Raw genomic sequence first — 17,241 nt, 5'->3', positions numbered from 1 at the left:
CCTTGACTTAGAACCATAATTGGCTCAAATCATTAATACTATTTGAGATTATAAAAGTGCTTTTGGTGGATCAGATCACAAGCTAATCCAGCCCAGATTTTCTGTTGTTAAGCAGGGTGGTTGGTTAACGTGAATTGCACCCGAATTTATGACCTTTACTGCCATGTTGTTAAGCACATCACTGCAGTTTTTAAGTGAGTCTTATGATTGTTAAGCGAATCCATCTTCCTCCCATTGACCTTGCTTGTGTAAGCCAGCTGGGAAATAAATACACGCCGGTTGCCAAGCGCCCAAATTTTGATCACATGATCGTGGGGATGCTGTGATGGTCATAAGTGCAAGGAGCAGTCATACATCACTTGTTTCGGTGCCATTGTAAGGTCAACCCCTTCACTAAACAAATAATAGTAAGTCGACTGCTTGTATATTAAAAGGCTGATATAACCCTCCTTGATTGCAGCTTGTTTTCTTGTATCAACTGATGGAAGGGAATCTTAAATATTCAAGCCTGTTGTTTGGAGAGCAGGAATTCCTTGCTTGTCTTGCAGTGTTTGTCTCCTAGCACTAAATTTTTTTCCTTCCACAGAAATAGAAAGCTTACTGCCTTTCTGCCAGAGTGGTGTCCTGCCTGGAAGCGGATGTCCTCATGAATCTCTGCCTACCATGCCTTTTCAGCTTTCCTTTCAGGTTAGCCTATACCACAATCAGCCTTATTACACTCACAGGGCTGAAAAGGACCTCAGTCCTCGGAGGTCTTCTAGTGAAAACCCCTTCTCAAGGCAGAGAGCTTTATCCCATCGCAGTCAAATGCTTGTCTCTTCTCTTCTTGAAAACCTCCAGTGATGAAGCATCAGCAACTTCAGGAAACAAGCTATTCCAGTGATGGTGAATCTTTTCGGCACCGAAAAGTGCCGAAAAGGTCACACGGAAATGTCACATGTGTGCGTGCACGCGCGGTCATCAGGGCCGCACTGTGGAAAAGCTGAACTTCTGGTAGAAGCAGATATTAGCTTCACAGCTGGTAAATAAAGGCGGGTCTTAGTTTGCTCTCTGATCCTGATAATTTTCAGCCCTCTTCCCCATCATTAGTGTGGTTTTTTTAAAAAGTCAAATTACATCCATAATGCCATGTTGGGCTTGATCCAGAAAATAATATGGTTTAACGTCTGTTCTCTTCGCCTGGATGATCTGTTCTCAGCATCCTCCAAACATCTGAGGAAGCTGTTCTAGAATCAAAACCTTCATTCCTTTCCCAGTGCCAGTTTTCGGAGAAAAACAACAACTGCAGCTGTTCTTTCTGGTGATCCCTGATTTCGTTTCAGAAGAATGGTTGAGTTGAGCAGTTGTTCAAACTACAGAACTAGAATCTGTTCCAAAATGGTTGTGGACATCACTTTCATCACTGATGAAATCTGGGTTGTGAACAGGGGAAAGATTGCAATATCTATCTATCTATCTATCTATCTATCTATCTATCTATCTATCTATCATCTATCTATCTATATCTATATCTCTCTATCTCTTTATCATCTCTCTCTCTCTCTCTCCCTCTCTCTCTCTCTCTCTCTCTCTCTCTCTCTCTCTCTCTCTCTCTCTCTATATATATATATATATATATATATATATATATAAAATCTATCTATCTCTGTCTCTCTATCTATCATCTATATCTATCTACCTACATACCTATCTATCATCTTTCTATCTATCATCTCTCTCTCTCTCTCTCTCTATCATCTCTCTCTATCATCTATCTATCTATATCTATCTATCTATCTGTCTATCACTCTATTATCTACCTCTCTATCTCTCTATCTACTTATCTATCATCTATCTATCTATCTCTATCATTTATCTCTATCTATCTCTATATCATCTATCTATGTATATCTCTATATCTCTTTGTCATCTATCTATCTATCTTTATCTATCATCTATATATCTATCTATCTGTCTGTCTGTCTCTCTCATCTACCTTTCTATCATCTATCTATCATCTAACTATCTATCTCTATATATCATCTATCTATCATTTATCTATATCTATCTATCTGTCTCTCTCTCTCTCTCTCTCTCATCTCTCTCTCTCTCTCTCTAGCTATCTATCTATCTCACAAATCTACAATCCATTTGACTTTGTTATTGCTGTAACAAGATAAAGCTAAACCAATATCCTCATTTAGCATAGCCCTCTCTACGGTCATTACTATAGGTAGCCCTCAACTTACAAAATTTGGGCCCCGACTTTCCATTGCTAAGCAAGACAGTTGTTAAGTGAATCGTGCCCAATTTTTATATCTGCCACGCTTGTTAAGCGAATCACAGTGGTTGTTAAGTGAATCATATAGTCCTTAAGCAAATCCTGTTTCCCACCCCACCCCACCCCCTTGATTTTGCTTGTCGGAAGCCACCTGGGTAGGTTTCAAATGGTGATCATGTGACCCTGGGATGCTGCATTCATTGTAAAATACATGCCGGATGCCAAGTGCCCGAAATTAAATCATATGACCATAAGGATGCTGTCACAGTTGTAAGTGCGAGAACCTTGTTGTCATTTTTCCCCCCAGTGTCGTCGTAACTTTGAACAGTTGCTAAATGAATGGTTGTAAATCAAGGACTATCTGATTCACAATAGCAGCTGTAGTAGCTGCAGCTATGGTAGTGGTGGTGGAAACCATTGAAGAGGATGATAAAACTCCGAATCTTGGAATTTCTTGGTGGGTGAGCTCTTAAAAGTTATGTTTCCAGAGAGAGAAAGGGATCAGGGATCGGGAGTTGACCCTTGACCCTCTCAAGAAAAAAAAGTGATTAATTATACAGTTTATGTCTCTCTTTTTCCGGGGGGGGGGGTAGTTCAGAGGAAACTACTGGGGGAAAATAGTTCTTCAAGCACTCAGAAAAAAGGTTTTGAAAAAAGGACACATTAACTTTCTCTGTCTCTCTTTGGCCTTTTCAGCTGTATGAGAAAACTGAAGTCCTGAAGGAAGACAGCATCGCATTGAAACAGTTCATCCATAGGATCAGCCTCGTGCACACAACAGTAAGAGCCTTCCCCCTGCACTGTGATTTACTAAATATTATGTTCAGGTTTCCTCAGGACTAAATGACTACCTTCCAACTTAAAATCTGCAACGTTTTTTTTTTAAAAAACTGCCTACATAGGAAGAGAAAATTCTGTATCCTGATCTCTGAAGCAACCTGGTTACCAAATCCAGCCTCAACTTGTCTCCGCTATTTATAAATCATTTTCTTTAGTAAAGAGGGCAAATCTTATCAAACTCTAGGGATCACGATGCAATACAAAGGATGCGGCTGCGGGATTTGATGCAACATATGCTGGTTTGCTTCACGTCACAATTAAGCCACAATTCTGCTAAAAATTTTCAGAGTATAACCTGGATCTGAGGGTAAATTTTGGGATATATAAAATTGCATTTCTTGGGTGAGAATCCTTTCTATACAGACCAGAGGTGGGTTTCAGCTGGTTCTGACCAGTTCTGGAGAACTGGTAGTGGAAATTTTGAGTAGTTCAGAGAACCGGTAGTAAACATTCTGACTGGCCCTGCCCCCATCTATTCTCTGCCTCCCGAGTCCCAACTGATCGGGAGGAAATGGGGATTTTGCAGTAACCTTCCCCTGCCATGCCCACCAAGCTACGCCCACCAAGCCATGCCATGCCCACCAAGCCACACTCACAGAACCGGTAGTAAAAAAATTTCAAACCCACCACTGATACAGACCCACGTCATTTGAGGTAACAGCTGAAGAGTTTCTGTGCAAAGTTCAGTCCCTGCTGTCTCCAGGTGCGCTTGGGAAGGTTTTCTGCCTTAAATCCTAAATAATAAATTCAACAATAATAAATAATTTAAATAATAAATCCTAAATAATAAAACAGTCACTGTGCAATACAAGTAGTCCTTGATTTACAACCATACATTTGGCAACTGTCTGAAGTTACAAAGACACTGAAAAAAGTTATTTGGGGCCAGTCCTCACACTTAACGACCATCACAGTTTCCCTTTGGGGGGAATGTATTTATGAAGATTGCAATCGCCTGATCGCCATTTGTGATTTTCCCATCAGACAACCAAAATCAATGAGAGAAGGTGGATTCATTTAACGACCACATGCTTCACTTAAGCAGTGATTTGCTTAAGAACCCAGACACAAAAAAAAAGGTTGTAATTTCAGGTCCCTTGTTTAGCAATGGAAATTCTGGTCCCAAATGTGGTCGTAAACCGAGGACTACCTATACAAAGCGGTACCAATATGAAGACTGTGTTTCCCCTATTATGGTCACTTTCTATATTTCTTATTTTGTGCCACTCTGCTTTTATAGATCAAGTTCCATTACTGTGTAAAAGTTAACGGCAAAATCTCTGCTGAGACATACAGGTAAGTAAACATCTACAAAGTTATACTGGCAGCTGTAGACTGTATAATTAAACCATACAAATAAATATATATTGTTCAAAGACTTGATACGAAAAGACAATCGTTACACACTGCTTAAAACAACAGGAACAGAAGGAATTTAATTCCAGGTTTGGGGAAAGAGACATGATAAAATGTATCTCTCCTCTGTAACTTTGGCAGTCCCTTAAAACATTTGTTCTTCGTGGTAACCTTGACTATTATTAAATACAACATCAACATTATTTGATTTAAGAAGTGGGACTTATAGTAACCTATATCTTTTTTTAAAAAAAAAGAAGTACCTTTGTAAAAAATGTTCCATCTGGAACTCTAGTAAGCCAGATTCTGACTGGAGCTATGAGACTAAACAGAACAATTGATTCCTATCTGTCTATCCATTTTCCTTTCCAGCTACAGTATACTTCAGCATTCTGTGGTTCTGGAACATTCTTAATCATGAGTTTTTTTGGGGGGAAAGTGGGGTTGAATCCATCTCTTTGTTTTTTTCTAAGATTTTTGTCTTGGTGCCAAAAAAAGTCCGTAAAATTGGATGCAACCTACTTAACAACCATCTTGCTTAATGATAGAAATTGTGGTCTCGATTGTGGTCGGAATTGACTTGGCTTGTCAGAAGCTGGCTGAGAAGATTGCAACCCTCCTAGTCTTTCGTGAGGGCCTAAAAACCTGGATCTGCCAATTGGCCTGGGGCCCCAATGGGGAACAGTACAGCGGAGGTGATTGATCGAGTGGCAGCAGATCCCATTCTCCAACCTCCATTCCACTTGCATCCTCCCCACGTGCCCTTGATTTGAATCTCTATATATTCAAGTTTTAATGTAGATGTATTTTTTTATGTCTGTAAGCCGCACAGAGTTACCTTATGTGACCCCCAAAAACCATTGTAACTTCATGCCGGTTGACAAGCGCCTTTATTTCGATCCTGTGACCGTAGTGTAACGGTCATAGCTGTGAGAACTTTTTCCAATGTCTTCGTAACTTTGAATAATCGCTGAATGAATGGTTGTAAATTGAGGACTACTGTATATAACCTGTTCCCCTTAGAGGTAAAATATGTCCCAATGCTAAGTAAGAGTTTTGCTCTCAAGTTCCGGAGCAAAAGATTCTTCCTTTTTCCAGCTCACTACAACCTCCAAATTGTCATGAATCAGTTGTTAAATGCTGACAAGACTAGTGCAGCCGCTATTTAGAGCTCAATTCTGCTGTGTTAAAGCCCAGCCACTTATTAAGGAGGTCTCTATCTGGTGGGTGTACCAGTGGTAACCTTGTATTCCTTCTGGGAAACTGACAGAGATTTCAATCATTGAACATCTGCTAGCATTAGCAGGGCCACTTAATGCATAATTAAAAAGAAGAAACAGGAAGTGCATCACCTAAAGAGAATAACTGGCAGGGAACCATCTGTTCTCTCAAGATTTGTGGTGGGCATTTATCTCCAACATAAATCCTTTGAAAACAGCCCGGTTGGCAGCATCGAAGGCCAATGCAGTGGGTATTTTACATCTATAGATTAAAAATGCACATGGATTTAACTGCAACACATTTCTCCTTGGATTTTACAGATAGAAGTAGTCCTCAACTTAGGCGTGGTGCAGTGGACTAGAGGCGGAGCTCTCACCTCACAATCAGGAGGCTGTGAGTTCGATCCTAGATAGCGGCTGATATTCTTCTCTCTGGGCGCAATGAGTAAATATCAGCTGCGAACTCTGCATTGGTGACAGGAAGGGCATCCAGCCAGTAAACACTCAGCTCCATTCAGTTGCCCCGACTCCACCCCGATGCCAGGGATTATGGGGTCATTATAAGACCAAAAAAAAAGTAGACCTCAATTTACAATATCCACTTAGTGACCGTTCAAAGATACAACAGCGCTGAAAAAACTGACTTATGACCACTTTTCACACTTACGACTGCTGCAGCATCCCCATAGTCACATGATCAAAATTGTGTTCATACATCAAGGACTACCTTTCTATACTACTCTACCTCTGCATATTCATGCGTTGGGCATGTTTTCAATAGTTCCTTTTGCCTAAACTGAACATTGAACTAAACCATGGTTTGTTTGACCATGGCTTGTTACGTAAGACCCAATTGGGCAGATTTACACCCAAACATTAAGTTAGCACCACATGAACCCGTGATATGTAAATTTTTGATTGCAATAGTAACTGGAAATGCAGTGAATTCAAGGAAATAATATAATGGGTCTGCCTTGTTGTTTAATTGGTGTTCTCATTTATAATTATGATAAATGCAGTGACTTTTCAACATCTCCTTCTGTGCTTCAGCCCAGAAGGGAAAGTCAGCACATGTTTGCCAGATGGAACCACGTTACTTAGTGATGGGAGACATTTTATAAGGTAAGCAATTGGGGGAAAGAATTTCTCCTCCAGAGGCTGATTATCTGATAGAGGGGTTATAAAATACAAGGTCATTCTTAAAACCAGATTGTGGAAACGGTGCCCAGCATTTGTTTCTAGATTCTGAATAGCTGGGGGAATGTTGTTTTTGCCAAGATGTAGATGATCTAGTTTGAGAAAGTCTAATTAATTTGAAATTTGGTAGTCCTTAATCAAAATAAGATGGGTTTATGCATCCTGTAAAGCCCTAAACCAGCCAGATTAATTAGTTTGCCATCGTTTGGAGGCCGATTCCTAGTTATTGTGTAGACAAATAAATTAACTTGTCGCTATGACAATCCACACTTTTCCACAGGACTCAATAGCTGGCTACATCCAACCTCATCTACAGGTAGTCCTTGAGTTACAACCATTCATTTAGTGACTGTTCCAAGTTACAACGGCACTGGAAAAAAGTGACTTATGACCGTTTTTCACACAATCATTGCAGTATCCCCATGGTCACGTGGTTTACTTTCGGATGCTTGACTCAAATTTATGACAGTGGCAGTGTCCCGAGGTCATGTGATCCCCTTTTGCCACCTCCCAAAAAGCAAAGTCAGTGGGGGAAGCCAGATTCACTTCACAACCCTGTTACTAAGTTAACAATTGTGGCACGGAAATTGTGGTAAAATGGGGCAAAACTCACTTAACAACTGTCTCGCTTAGCAACAATAATTTTGGCATCAATTGTGGTTGTAAATCAAGGACCACCTATAGCTGCAGAAATCGGGACTTGCAAGGGTTTGAAAACATTTAAAAGGGAGTTTCCTAGACTGCACTGCCCCCTGGTGGTTGTGGAAGCAAAGGTTTGGTGGACAGTATTTTTCCTGGGGAGGAAAGCTATGGCAAATCTAGACAGCGTACTAAAAAGCAGAAACTTCACCCTGCCAACAAAAGTGTATAGTCAAGGCGATGGTTTTTCCCAGTTGCAATGGACGGCGGTGAAAGTTGGATCCTAAGGAAGGCTGAGAAGGCCAAAGAATGGAGGCCTTTGAACTCTGGTGCTGGAGAAGACTCCCGCGAGTCCCTTGGACTGCAAGGCCATCCAACTGGTCGGTCCTAGAGGAGATCAACCCTGACTGCTCTCTAGAAGGCCAGATCCTGAAGAGGAAACTCAAATCCTTTGGCCACCTAATGAGAAGGAAGGAAGAACTCCCTGGAGAAGAGCCTAATGCTGGGAACGATGGAGGACAAAAGAAGAAGAAGGGGACGACAGAGAAGGAGGTGGCTGGATGGAGTCACTGAAGCAGTCGGTGTGAGCTTAAATGGACTCTGGAGGATGGTAGAGGACAGGAAGGCCTGGAGGAACGTGGTCCATGGGGTCGCGATGGGTTGGACACGATTTTGCAACTAACAACAACAAAAAAAAATTTGTAAAGAGCAATGAGGAGAGACGTCCTCACATATCCTCTTACTTGCAGTGCAGATTCCCATGACCTTTTTAAAATTCCATAATCCACACCTAAAGCCTGATCACTATTATTCTTAGAAATATATCTATATTTAATATACCATTCATTTCTCTGTTTAACATGCCATACACTTGAGACTGGACAGCAATTTGTCGAGAACGGGACTAGAAGAACTCCGAGGACCTTCCAGCTCTATGTTTATTCTATGTTCCATTTTTGTTTAAAAGTATCTATAGGAAGTAGCACATTCCAAAAACAATCTAACATAATTTTGGAACTTGTATACATTTTTTACAGAGTAGAGTAGAGTGGAGTGGAATAGAGTAGAGTAAAGTAGAATAGAAAATATATAAGTGGTCAATACCTGGAATGCACTACCTGGACTCTATGGTTTCATTCCCAAACCCCCAAAATTTTAACCTAAGACTGTCTACTGTTGACCTCACCCCATTCCTAAGAGGCCTGTAAGGGGGCATGCATAAGTGCACCAGCGTGCCTTCCGTCCCTGTCCTAATGTTCCCTTTATTTGTATTCATTTCATGTATTTAAATCATATTTATACTTATATATATTATCTAATATATGCTTGACAAAATAAATAAATAAGTAAGTAAGTAAATAAATAAATAAATAGAATGGAATAGAACAGAACAGAACAGAATAGAAACTTGTCACTTTAAAAGTATACTAATCAGCATACATTAACATGAAATTTCATTGCATTCAGTTCTCAGAATGCCAAATAACACAGTTGGAAGGGACTTTGGAGGTCTTCTAGTCCAACCTCTTGCTCAGGCAGGAGACCCTATAACAGTTTTGATGTACTGTGGAGCCTGGATAGTTGTGCATTTTTATATACCATCAGCCTAGTCACATGATGATGAACCTATGGCACGCATGGCAGAGGTGCAGAGCTAGGTTTCAGCAGGTTCTGACCAGTTCTGGAGAACCGGCAGTGGAAATTTTGAGTAGTTTGGAGAACCGGTAGTAAAAATTCTGACTGGCCCCGCCCACATCTATTCTCTGCCTCCCGAGTCCCAGCTGATCGGGAGGAAATGGAGATTTTGCAGTAACCTTCCCCTGGATTGGGGTGGGAATGGAGATTTTACAGTATCCTTCCCCCGCCATGCCCACCAAGCCACACCCACAGAACCGGTAGTAAAAAATGTTGAAACCCACCACTGCAGAGGTGGCACGCACGCACTCTGTGGGCACACATGCCGTCGCCAGTTGCTCTTCCGGGTTCCATCGTGCGCATGCACACCAGCCAGCTGCTTTCTTCCAGGTTCCGGAGCTCCGGCACACGCACGGTCCAGTTTCGGCACTTGGTGCTGAAAAAAATTAACCGTCACTGGGCTAGTCTGTTAATTAAGAACTTGCATGCCATATGGGTGGAAAGGCTGGCTATAAATTGAAATAAGTAAGTCAATTCTAGGGGACTTTAGCATAGAGAAGAATCTTGAAATTTGCTTGCACAAAGTTTTTTCTTAATATTTTGACACCTGGTAAAGGACATTCTCCTTTGGGAATCTTGAGGTCTATGGAACTGAGACTGTGGGGAAAAACATTCTGTGTTGGCTTTTCATTTGCTACTTTTTTTATAAAGTTTGATTCTTGCACAATTTTACCCTTGAAAATTATGCTTTCACGATGCTATAAACCAAGCTGTGCATTTTAACAAAAATACGAGATGCTTAAATAAAAATGTAATTTTAAAATGCTGACTTTTCTATGCCACTGTGCTGCAGAATAGTTTTGAGCAGTTAGTGCACTGAAATAAAACAAATGACTGCCTTTTCTTGCTGTCTAATGCTTTCTTTTTTTGTTCTCCCAGTTCTCTTTTACAATCTTTCATCTCCTATTAATTATTCAATTAACATACAATCAAGATTTTTTTTTTTTAAAAAAAATTGTTCTGGTAGCTGAATCTGTTCTACACAGGAATTAATCCACATTTATCTGTGAAGGGTTTGCTACTGTTAACAGCTTGATTTTTTAAAAATGTAAACTGAAAATTGTGTGAGTGAATTTCATCTCTCAACGTGTCACCCTAAATATGATGGGCAATGGGTCTCCAAATCTGATGCTTCCCAACATATGTGAAAAGGATTAGATTACAAAAGGCTGATCTTTCACTAATCTGTTATTTATTTATAATTTATTTCCTTCTGTTTTCCATCTCCAATTAACCCCACTCCTTCCTTCCTTCCTTCCTTCCTTCCTTCCTTCCTTCCTTCCTTCCTTCCTTCGCTCTCATCTTCCTTCCTCCCCTCCTCTTTCCCTTCCCTTCTGCTCCTCCTCCTCCCTCCCTCCCTCCCTTCCTTCCCTCTCTCGCTCTCATCTCTCTCCTTCCCTTCCTCCCTCCCTCCTTCTTTCTTTCTCTCTCCCTCTCCCAGGTCAGAATTCAGGGCTGTAATCCCATCCTGTGATAAAATCCACCTTGTGACTGGTGAACGAGTCAATCTGTTCATCCCAGATGAATTAGTAGAAAGAGGTTTCACAGGTGCACTGAGCCTCATACCTGCCACATCCCTGTGTCCCTGCCAGAAATCTTTTCCTAACCAACCTGCGAAGATCATTGCTGTCTCCGTATCCTTTCCTGTGATTAGTGATCAATGAACGAGAATCAAGGGATGCTTTAACCTGCAGTTGCAAACTATAAAGCGGGAGTTATTTGGCTAAGAAAATGGTTTGAACTAAAACAGATGTAGCCACATGAATTTTTGAAATATTTTAAAGCAAGGGTATCCATCCTTGGCAAATCTTGTGTGTTTCCATCTCCCAAATTTGAGGGAGCCAGCCATGGAGACACCTCCATATTTCTTCCAGTTGAATGCATTCCCCTTAAATATTTGGAGAACTTTTTTCTACTCAGTAGTATGTCTTGTTGAATTAAATACGCAAAAGCTTATTTCCAGGGAGTCTTAAGAGTGTACCCTATATGTAGCCTATATGATCTTGATCCAGTTTGGTCTAGTGGTTAAGGCATCAGGCTAGAAACTAGGAGACTGAATTCTAATCCTGCCTTGGGCATGAAAGCCGACAGGGTGACTTTGGGCCAATCATCAAGAGACGGTGAGTTCTAGCCTTGCCTTAGGCATGACAAACATGATTGGGTGAGTTTGAGCAAATCCCTCTCTCTTAACCCAACCTACCTCACAGGGTTGTTGTCAGTTGCAAACCGGTAGCGGGAGCAGGAGGCTCCGCCCACCTGCCCAGACGTCATCACGGACGCTCTGCGCATGCCTGCTCACAGTTCCGAACCGGTAGCTAAGGTAAATGAAACTCACTACTGATTGTTGTTGTTATGGGGAAATTAGGAAGAGGAAGGCATGTTCACCGCCTTGAGTTATTTATAAAAATAATAAAAGCAAGATAATTTATTAAATAGGCCATACCAATCTTGATGCTACTTAATCTGACCAGACATAAGATTGAACTGTTAATATATAATTGTGAGATAGTTCAACTCACTCTAGCTTTCGAGGCTAAATTCTATACTGTATAAAGAGATACTGACCAACAATCGTCCCTAAATTAATCTACCGATGAGCTTCCTTGGCAGGTTGAAATTGGCTGTTCTTAACCGTGACCAGCAGATTACAAATAGCAATAGCACTTAGACTTATATACCACTTCATAGTGCTTTTACAGCCCTTCCCAAGCAGTTTACAGTTACAGCATCCTTCCTCTGCCACGTCCACCAAGTCACTCCCACCAAGCCACACCAACAGAACCGGTAGTAAAAAAAATTTGAAACCCACCACTGACTATATATATATATAAATATTTATAGTTATAGTGAGATTTGCTATTGTCTCAAGATTGGATTAATTTAAAGAAAGAAAAGCAGCATTGCACTCGTGCAAAACTGATCACAAGTTTTTTACATCAAACTTAGCACTCCATGGCGGTCACCCTTCATTGGCCTTCAGATTAATTTTTTTTCCCTAGCCAACCGTATATATATTTCTTTACGATCCAGCTGGACTGCCCATATTGTTTTCTGCAGAGGAGGTCTCGTATTCTTTCTTTGAAGATCCTTCACGCTTAGCCTCATGGGGCAAATACGCCTACCAAGCCACACTAAATTCAGCGGCATATTGCAAAACAGGTAAACCGGTGTATATGTTTCATCCGCACTACGCTCGTTTTCGGTTATCTAGTCTGAACGTGGGAAAAGCTGTTTTAAGAATGAAGGGCACGTGCAGTTTTTCAGGGAACAATCTCAGGAACGGCCAGGCGGACCTGAAAATAAAACGGTGATCTGACATGTTTATTTTCAGCGTAATAAAATACGGTTCTGGAGACTTGCCACATTTATCCTTATGAGAATTCTGCACAATGCACATGGGGTGTAAAGTGACAGGGAGCTCACACACATACACACACACCCCACAGAGCATCACAACTGAGCTGAATCCACAAACCATCTGTTGTGCAACTCTGGTTTGTGATTCAGAAAGCTCCTCAGAGGATGGATCTGCACACCTATGTATGCAGTATGTATGTATGTATGTATGTATGTATCTACAGTGTTTCCCCGAAAATAAGACCGTGTCTTATATTAATTTTTGTTCCAAAAGATGCATTAGGGTGTATTTTCTGGTTAGGTCTTATTTTTTGGGGAAATACGTACTAAATGCATCCATCTGGCTGACAATCTTAACCGAGGCTAATTTTGGGGGTAGGCCTTATATTACGAGCATCCTGAAAAAAATCATGTTAGGGCTTATTTTCCGGTTGGGTCTTATTTTCGGGGAAACAAGGTATGTATATACAGGTAGCCTTCAACTTTCAACCACAATAGAGCCCAAATTTTATGCTGTTGAGTGAGACATTTGTTAGGTGAGTTTTCTCCCATTTTATGACTTTTCTCGCCACCGTTGTTAAGTGAATCACTGCAGTTTGATAAGTTAGCAACCCGGTTGTTGAGCGAAGCTGGCTTCGCCATTGACTTTGCTTGTCGGAAGGTCGCAAAAGGGGAATCATGTGACCCTGCAACACTGCAACCGTCATAAATATGAGTCAGTTGCCAAGCGCCTGAATTTTGATCACGTGACCCTGGGGATGCTGCAACGGTCGTGTGAAAAGCACTTTTTTTCAGTGCCGTTGTAACTTCGGTCACTATATGAACCGTTGTAAGTCAAGGACTATTTTTATCAGGAGCGAGTTCACAAAGGCAAACTGCATGGGGTAATCCAGCCAATAAACTAATTCTCTGGAACGGAAGGGAATTTTGTTGCATGATCCAATCTGTAGTTGGGGGCTCCCTGTATTTGATAATATACCCTATATATATTGGATCATGCAACAAAATTATATATATATATAGAGAGAGTAGTGTGGTGGCCTAGAGGTCAAGCTCTCGCCTCACAATCAGGAGGCTGTGAGTTCGATCCTAGGTAGAGGCGGATATTTCTCTCACTTGAGGTCAATGAGAATATTATCTGCTGAACAAAATTCCTCATTGGTGACAGGAAGGGCATCTGGCCACTAAATACTTTGCTAGCTCCATTCAGTTGCCCAGATTCCACCCCGCGAGGTATTATGGGATCGTTAAAAGATGATGATGATCACCAGTTCTTTAGAATCTTCTTTGATTATATGCCTGAAATAAGAAACAATGCAATGTATCAATCAATCAATCAATGAATCAATGTATTTTGTCTCTTAGATACAGCGAGACCTGAAATCCAATTTAACCTTCATACCAGCCACCAGCAGGATTCAGAGACTCAAGAACAGACACTGCTGCTCTTCCTTTTTCTTGGTTATACCGATCCGTTTCAGGACAAGCCAATTTTCACTTTCTGTACATATAAATATAGATGTATCCACATCTGTGTGCATATATATATATATATATACTCACATGCACATATATATCTGCTTGGATCAGGGTTTGGGGTTGGAGCAGGGGTGGGTTCTACTTACCTTTACTACCGGTTCGCAACGGGGTCGTGCGCGCAGAAGCGTTTTGATGATGTCAGGGTCAGTGGGCGGAGCCTCCCGCCGGTTTTATTACCAGTTCTATAGAATTGGTACAAACCAGGGGCAACCCACCACTGGGTTAGGGGCACTAAGGAGTTGAATACAAGGAGTTTATGACACTGGCAGCTACGAAATAAACCTTTGGCCCCGAAGCTAATCAAGAATATATGAAATTAGGATAAGAAAACTCCCTGCGAAATCAGAGGGACTCTGAATAACTTCGCTTAACCTCCCATCTGTGCTTAGGATCATATTACCCTCCGCTAAAAATACAAATGCAGCACAGATGTGTTTTTAAAGACATTTATTCTTGAAGCTATTCTTGAAGCCTCTAAGAAGTCAATTGCCAGAGAATTATTTGGCTTTTCTCCCAGTGAATAGCTTAGTTTAAACAGCAAAGGAAGTGTAAGGGTGCACCTTGGAGCATTAGGATATTGCTGGTTTTAACTACAGTTTATTAAATAAGCCACAGTGTCTGGCTCACAATATGGTTAAGCCATAAAAATCACTTTTTCCAAAATACAGGTTAGTCCTCGATTTACGATCGCAAGTGAGGCCGCCATTTCTGCTGCTCAAAGAGACGTTAAGTGAATGTTGCCCCATTTTACAACCTTTCTTGCCACAGTTTGTTAAGTGAATCACACAAGTTGTTAAGTTAGTTGCCACAAGTTGCTAAGTGAATCTGGCTTTTCCATGGAGTTTGCTTGTCAGAAGGTTGCAGAAGGGGATCACGTGACCCCTAAATATGTATCAGTTGCCAAGTGCCTGAATTTTGATCATGGGACCATGGAGATGCTGCAATGGTCATAAGTGTGAAAAACGGTCATAAGTCACTCCATTGTAACTTTGAATGGTCACTAAATGAACAGTTATAAATCAAGGACTATGAATAGAATAGAATAGAATAGAATAGAATAGAATAGAATAGAATAGAATAGAATAGAATAGAATAGAATAGAATAGAAAATATGGAATGGAACAGAACAGAATAGAATAACAGAGTTGGAAGGGACCTTGGAGGTCTTCTAGTCCAACCCCCTGCTTAGACAGGAAACCCTACACCAATTCAGACAAATGGTACCAATCTCTTCTTTAAAACTTCCAGTGTTGGAACAGCCACAATTTCTGGTGGCAAGCTGTTCCACTGATGAATTGTTCTGACTGCCAGGAAATTGCTCCTTGGTTCTAGCACGAGTGAATCAGTTGTACCAGGAGTGAATTCGCAAAAGGCAAACTGCATGGGGGTAATGCAGCCAATAATTTATAATTCTCTGGAACTGAAGGGGATTTTGTTGCAAAATCCAATCTGGGTTGGTCACTGGGTTGGGACCAAATGTTTAGTCTTCCCATTTCTCCCCCCCCCATATTCGCAACCAGAAACATCCTCACCCATTCATCCCTCTTACACGAAGTTGTGCATTTGTGTGCTTTGCCTGTGGATGTCATCCTTTGTCCCCTTCTCTCTTGGTGTGCTGCAGGGAACCGGCAGGTGGTTCTGTCCCGTCTCTCGGCTATCCTCTTCTGCAGCGAGCAGGCTGTGAAAAGGGCTACCCAAGAACTGGTGAATGACGTCCTGCATCAACACTACAGACTATTCCAGGTGCGAAGCTCATGGCAAAAGGCCGGGATGGTTCAGGGCAAGGCTTGGGACTGTAGAAAGAAGGAAGAATTTGTTTGTTTGTTAGTTTGTTTGTTTAGAAAATTGACATGGCTGCCCAATTCACTCATAGTGACTCTGGACAGCTTAGAGAAGAGTAGAGTAGGAGTAGGAATAGAATAGAATAAGAATGGGATGGAATGGAATAGGGAGTGGAATAGAGTAGAGCAGAGCAGAGCAGAGCAGAGCAGAGCAGAGCAGAGCAGAACAGAACAGAACAGAACAGAACAGAACAGAACAGAACAGAATATATTTACAGACCCATCACACCCTGGACATAAATTGTTTATGTCCAGGGTGTGAGTCATAAATTGTTTAGTCATAAGGAAAATGTACCTTATGATTCTTGATGAACGTATCTTTTCTTTTTACGTACACTGAGAGCTTATGCACCGAAGACAAATTCCTTGTGTGTCCAATCACACTTGGCCAATAAAGAATTCTATCTATCTATCTATCTATCTATCTATCTATCTATCTATCTATCTATCAGAATAGAATAGAATAGAATAGAATAGAATAGAATAGAATAGAATAGAATAGAATAGAATAGAATACAATAGAATACAATAGAATACAATAGAATACAATAGCCAAAAAGGTTATAAAATGGGGCAAAGCTCACTTAACAAATGTTTCACTTAACAACATAAATTTGCGGCTCAATTGTGGTCATAACTCGAAGACCGCCTGAATTCAATTTGAACCGCTTGCTTCCTGGTTAGCTGCCCTTGACAGACATGTAACCATCCCTGACAGTTTCTACCTTTTAATATTTTATTTATTTATTTACTGCCCAGAGTCCTTCTGTGAAGGAGATGGGCAATTTCCAAATCTGATGGGGGGAAAAAAAAAACCACAATAAAATCCATAGCACAATTATTCCGTCTACTGTAAGGATAGAAGGAAGACATTTGGGTAGTTTGTTTTGAGGCTGTGACCACTGGGCAGGGCTCCTTGTTCTCCACAGGAGCAGCAGAAGCTGGCATGTTCTTTACCCATCATGGCGTCTGCCATTTCCAGAATAGTCTCGAGCAGCACTGACGGTGACTTCCGAAGGAAGTGTCTCCATAGCTTGCAGGTACAAGCTTTAAAACCAGTTGTTGTTGTTAGTTGCGAAGTTGTGTCCGACCCATCGCGACCCCATGGACCACGTTCCTCCAGGCCTTTCTGTCCTCTACCATACTCTGGAGTCCATTTAAGTTCACGCCGACTGCTTCAGTGACTCGTTCTCTGCCGTCCCCTTCTTCTTTTGCCCTCCATCGTTCCCAGCATTGGGCTCTTCTCCAGGGAGCCCTTCCTTCTCATTAGGTGGCCAAAGGATTTGAGTTTCCTCTT

At 41.3% G+C, this 17,241-nt stretch overlaps 1 protein-coding gene across 1 annotated transcript in view; it reads left to right on the top strand.

The window, feature by feature from the left end:
* TOP6BL (TOP6B like initiator of meiotic double strand breaks) overlaps positions 1-17,241 on the top strand; it is a 33,893-nt gene that overhangs the window by 9,148 nt on the left and 7,504 nt on the right. The window contains exons 4-12 of the mRNA XM_070950735.1: positions 587-687; positions 2,957-3,040; positions 4,341-4,396; positions 6,727-6,798; positions 10,649-10,841; positions 12,207-12,366; positions 13,930-14,067; positions 15,725-15,846; positions 16,874-16,984. Of these exons, the coding sequence (XP_070806836.1) occupies positions 587-687; positions 2,957-3,040; positions 4,341-4,396; positions 6,727-6,798; positions 10,649-10,841; positions 12,207-12,366; positions 13,930-14,067; positions 15,725-15,846; positions 16,874-16,984 (1,037 nt within the window). The remainder of the gene's footprint in view (positions 1-586; positions 688-2,956; positions 3,041-4,340; positions 4,397-6,726; positions 6,799-10,648; positions 10,842-12,206; positions 12,367-13,929; positions 14,068-15,724; positions 15,847-16,873; positions 16,985-17,241) is intronic.

This window comes from Pituophis catenifer, unplaced genomic scaffold (assembly GCF_029215685.1).
Source record: "Pituophis catenifer annectens isolate HBS135680 unplaced genomic scaffold, rPitCat1.0.hap2 SCAF_10, whole genome shotgun sequence".
NCBI lineage: Eukaryota > Metazoa > Chordata > Lepidosauria > Squamata > Colubridae > Pituophis > Pituophis catenifer.
Note: the sequence above shows the minus strand (reverse complement) of the source record. Positions and strands in the feature narration are given on the sequence as shown.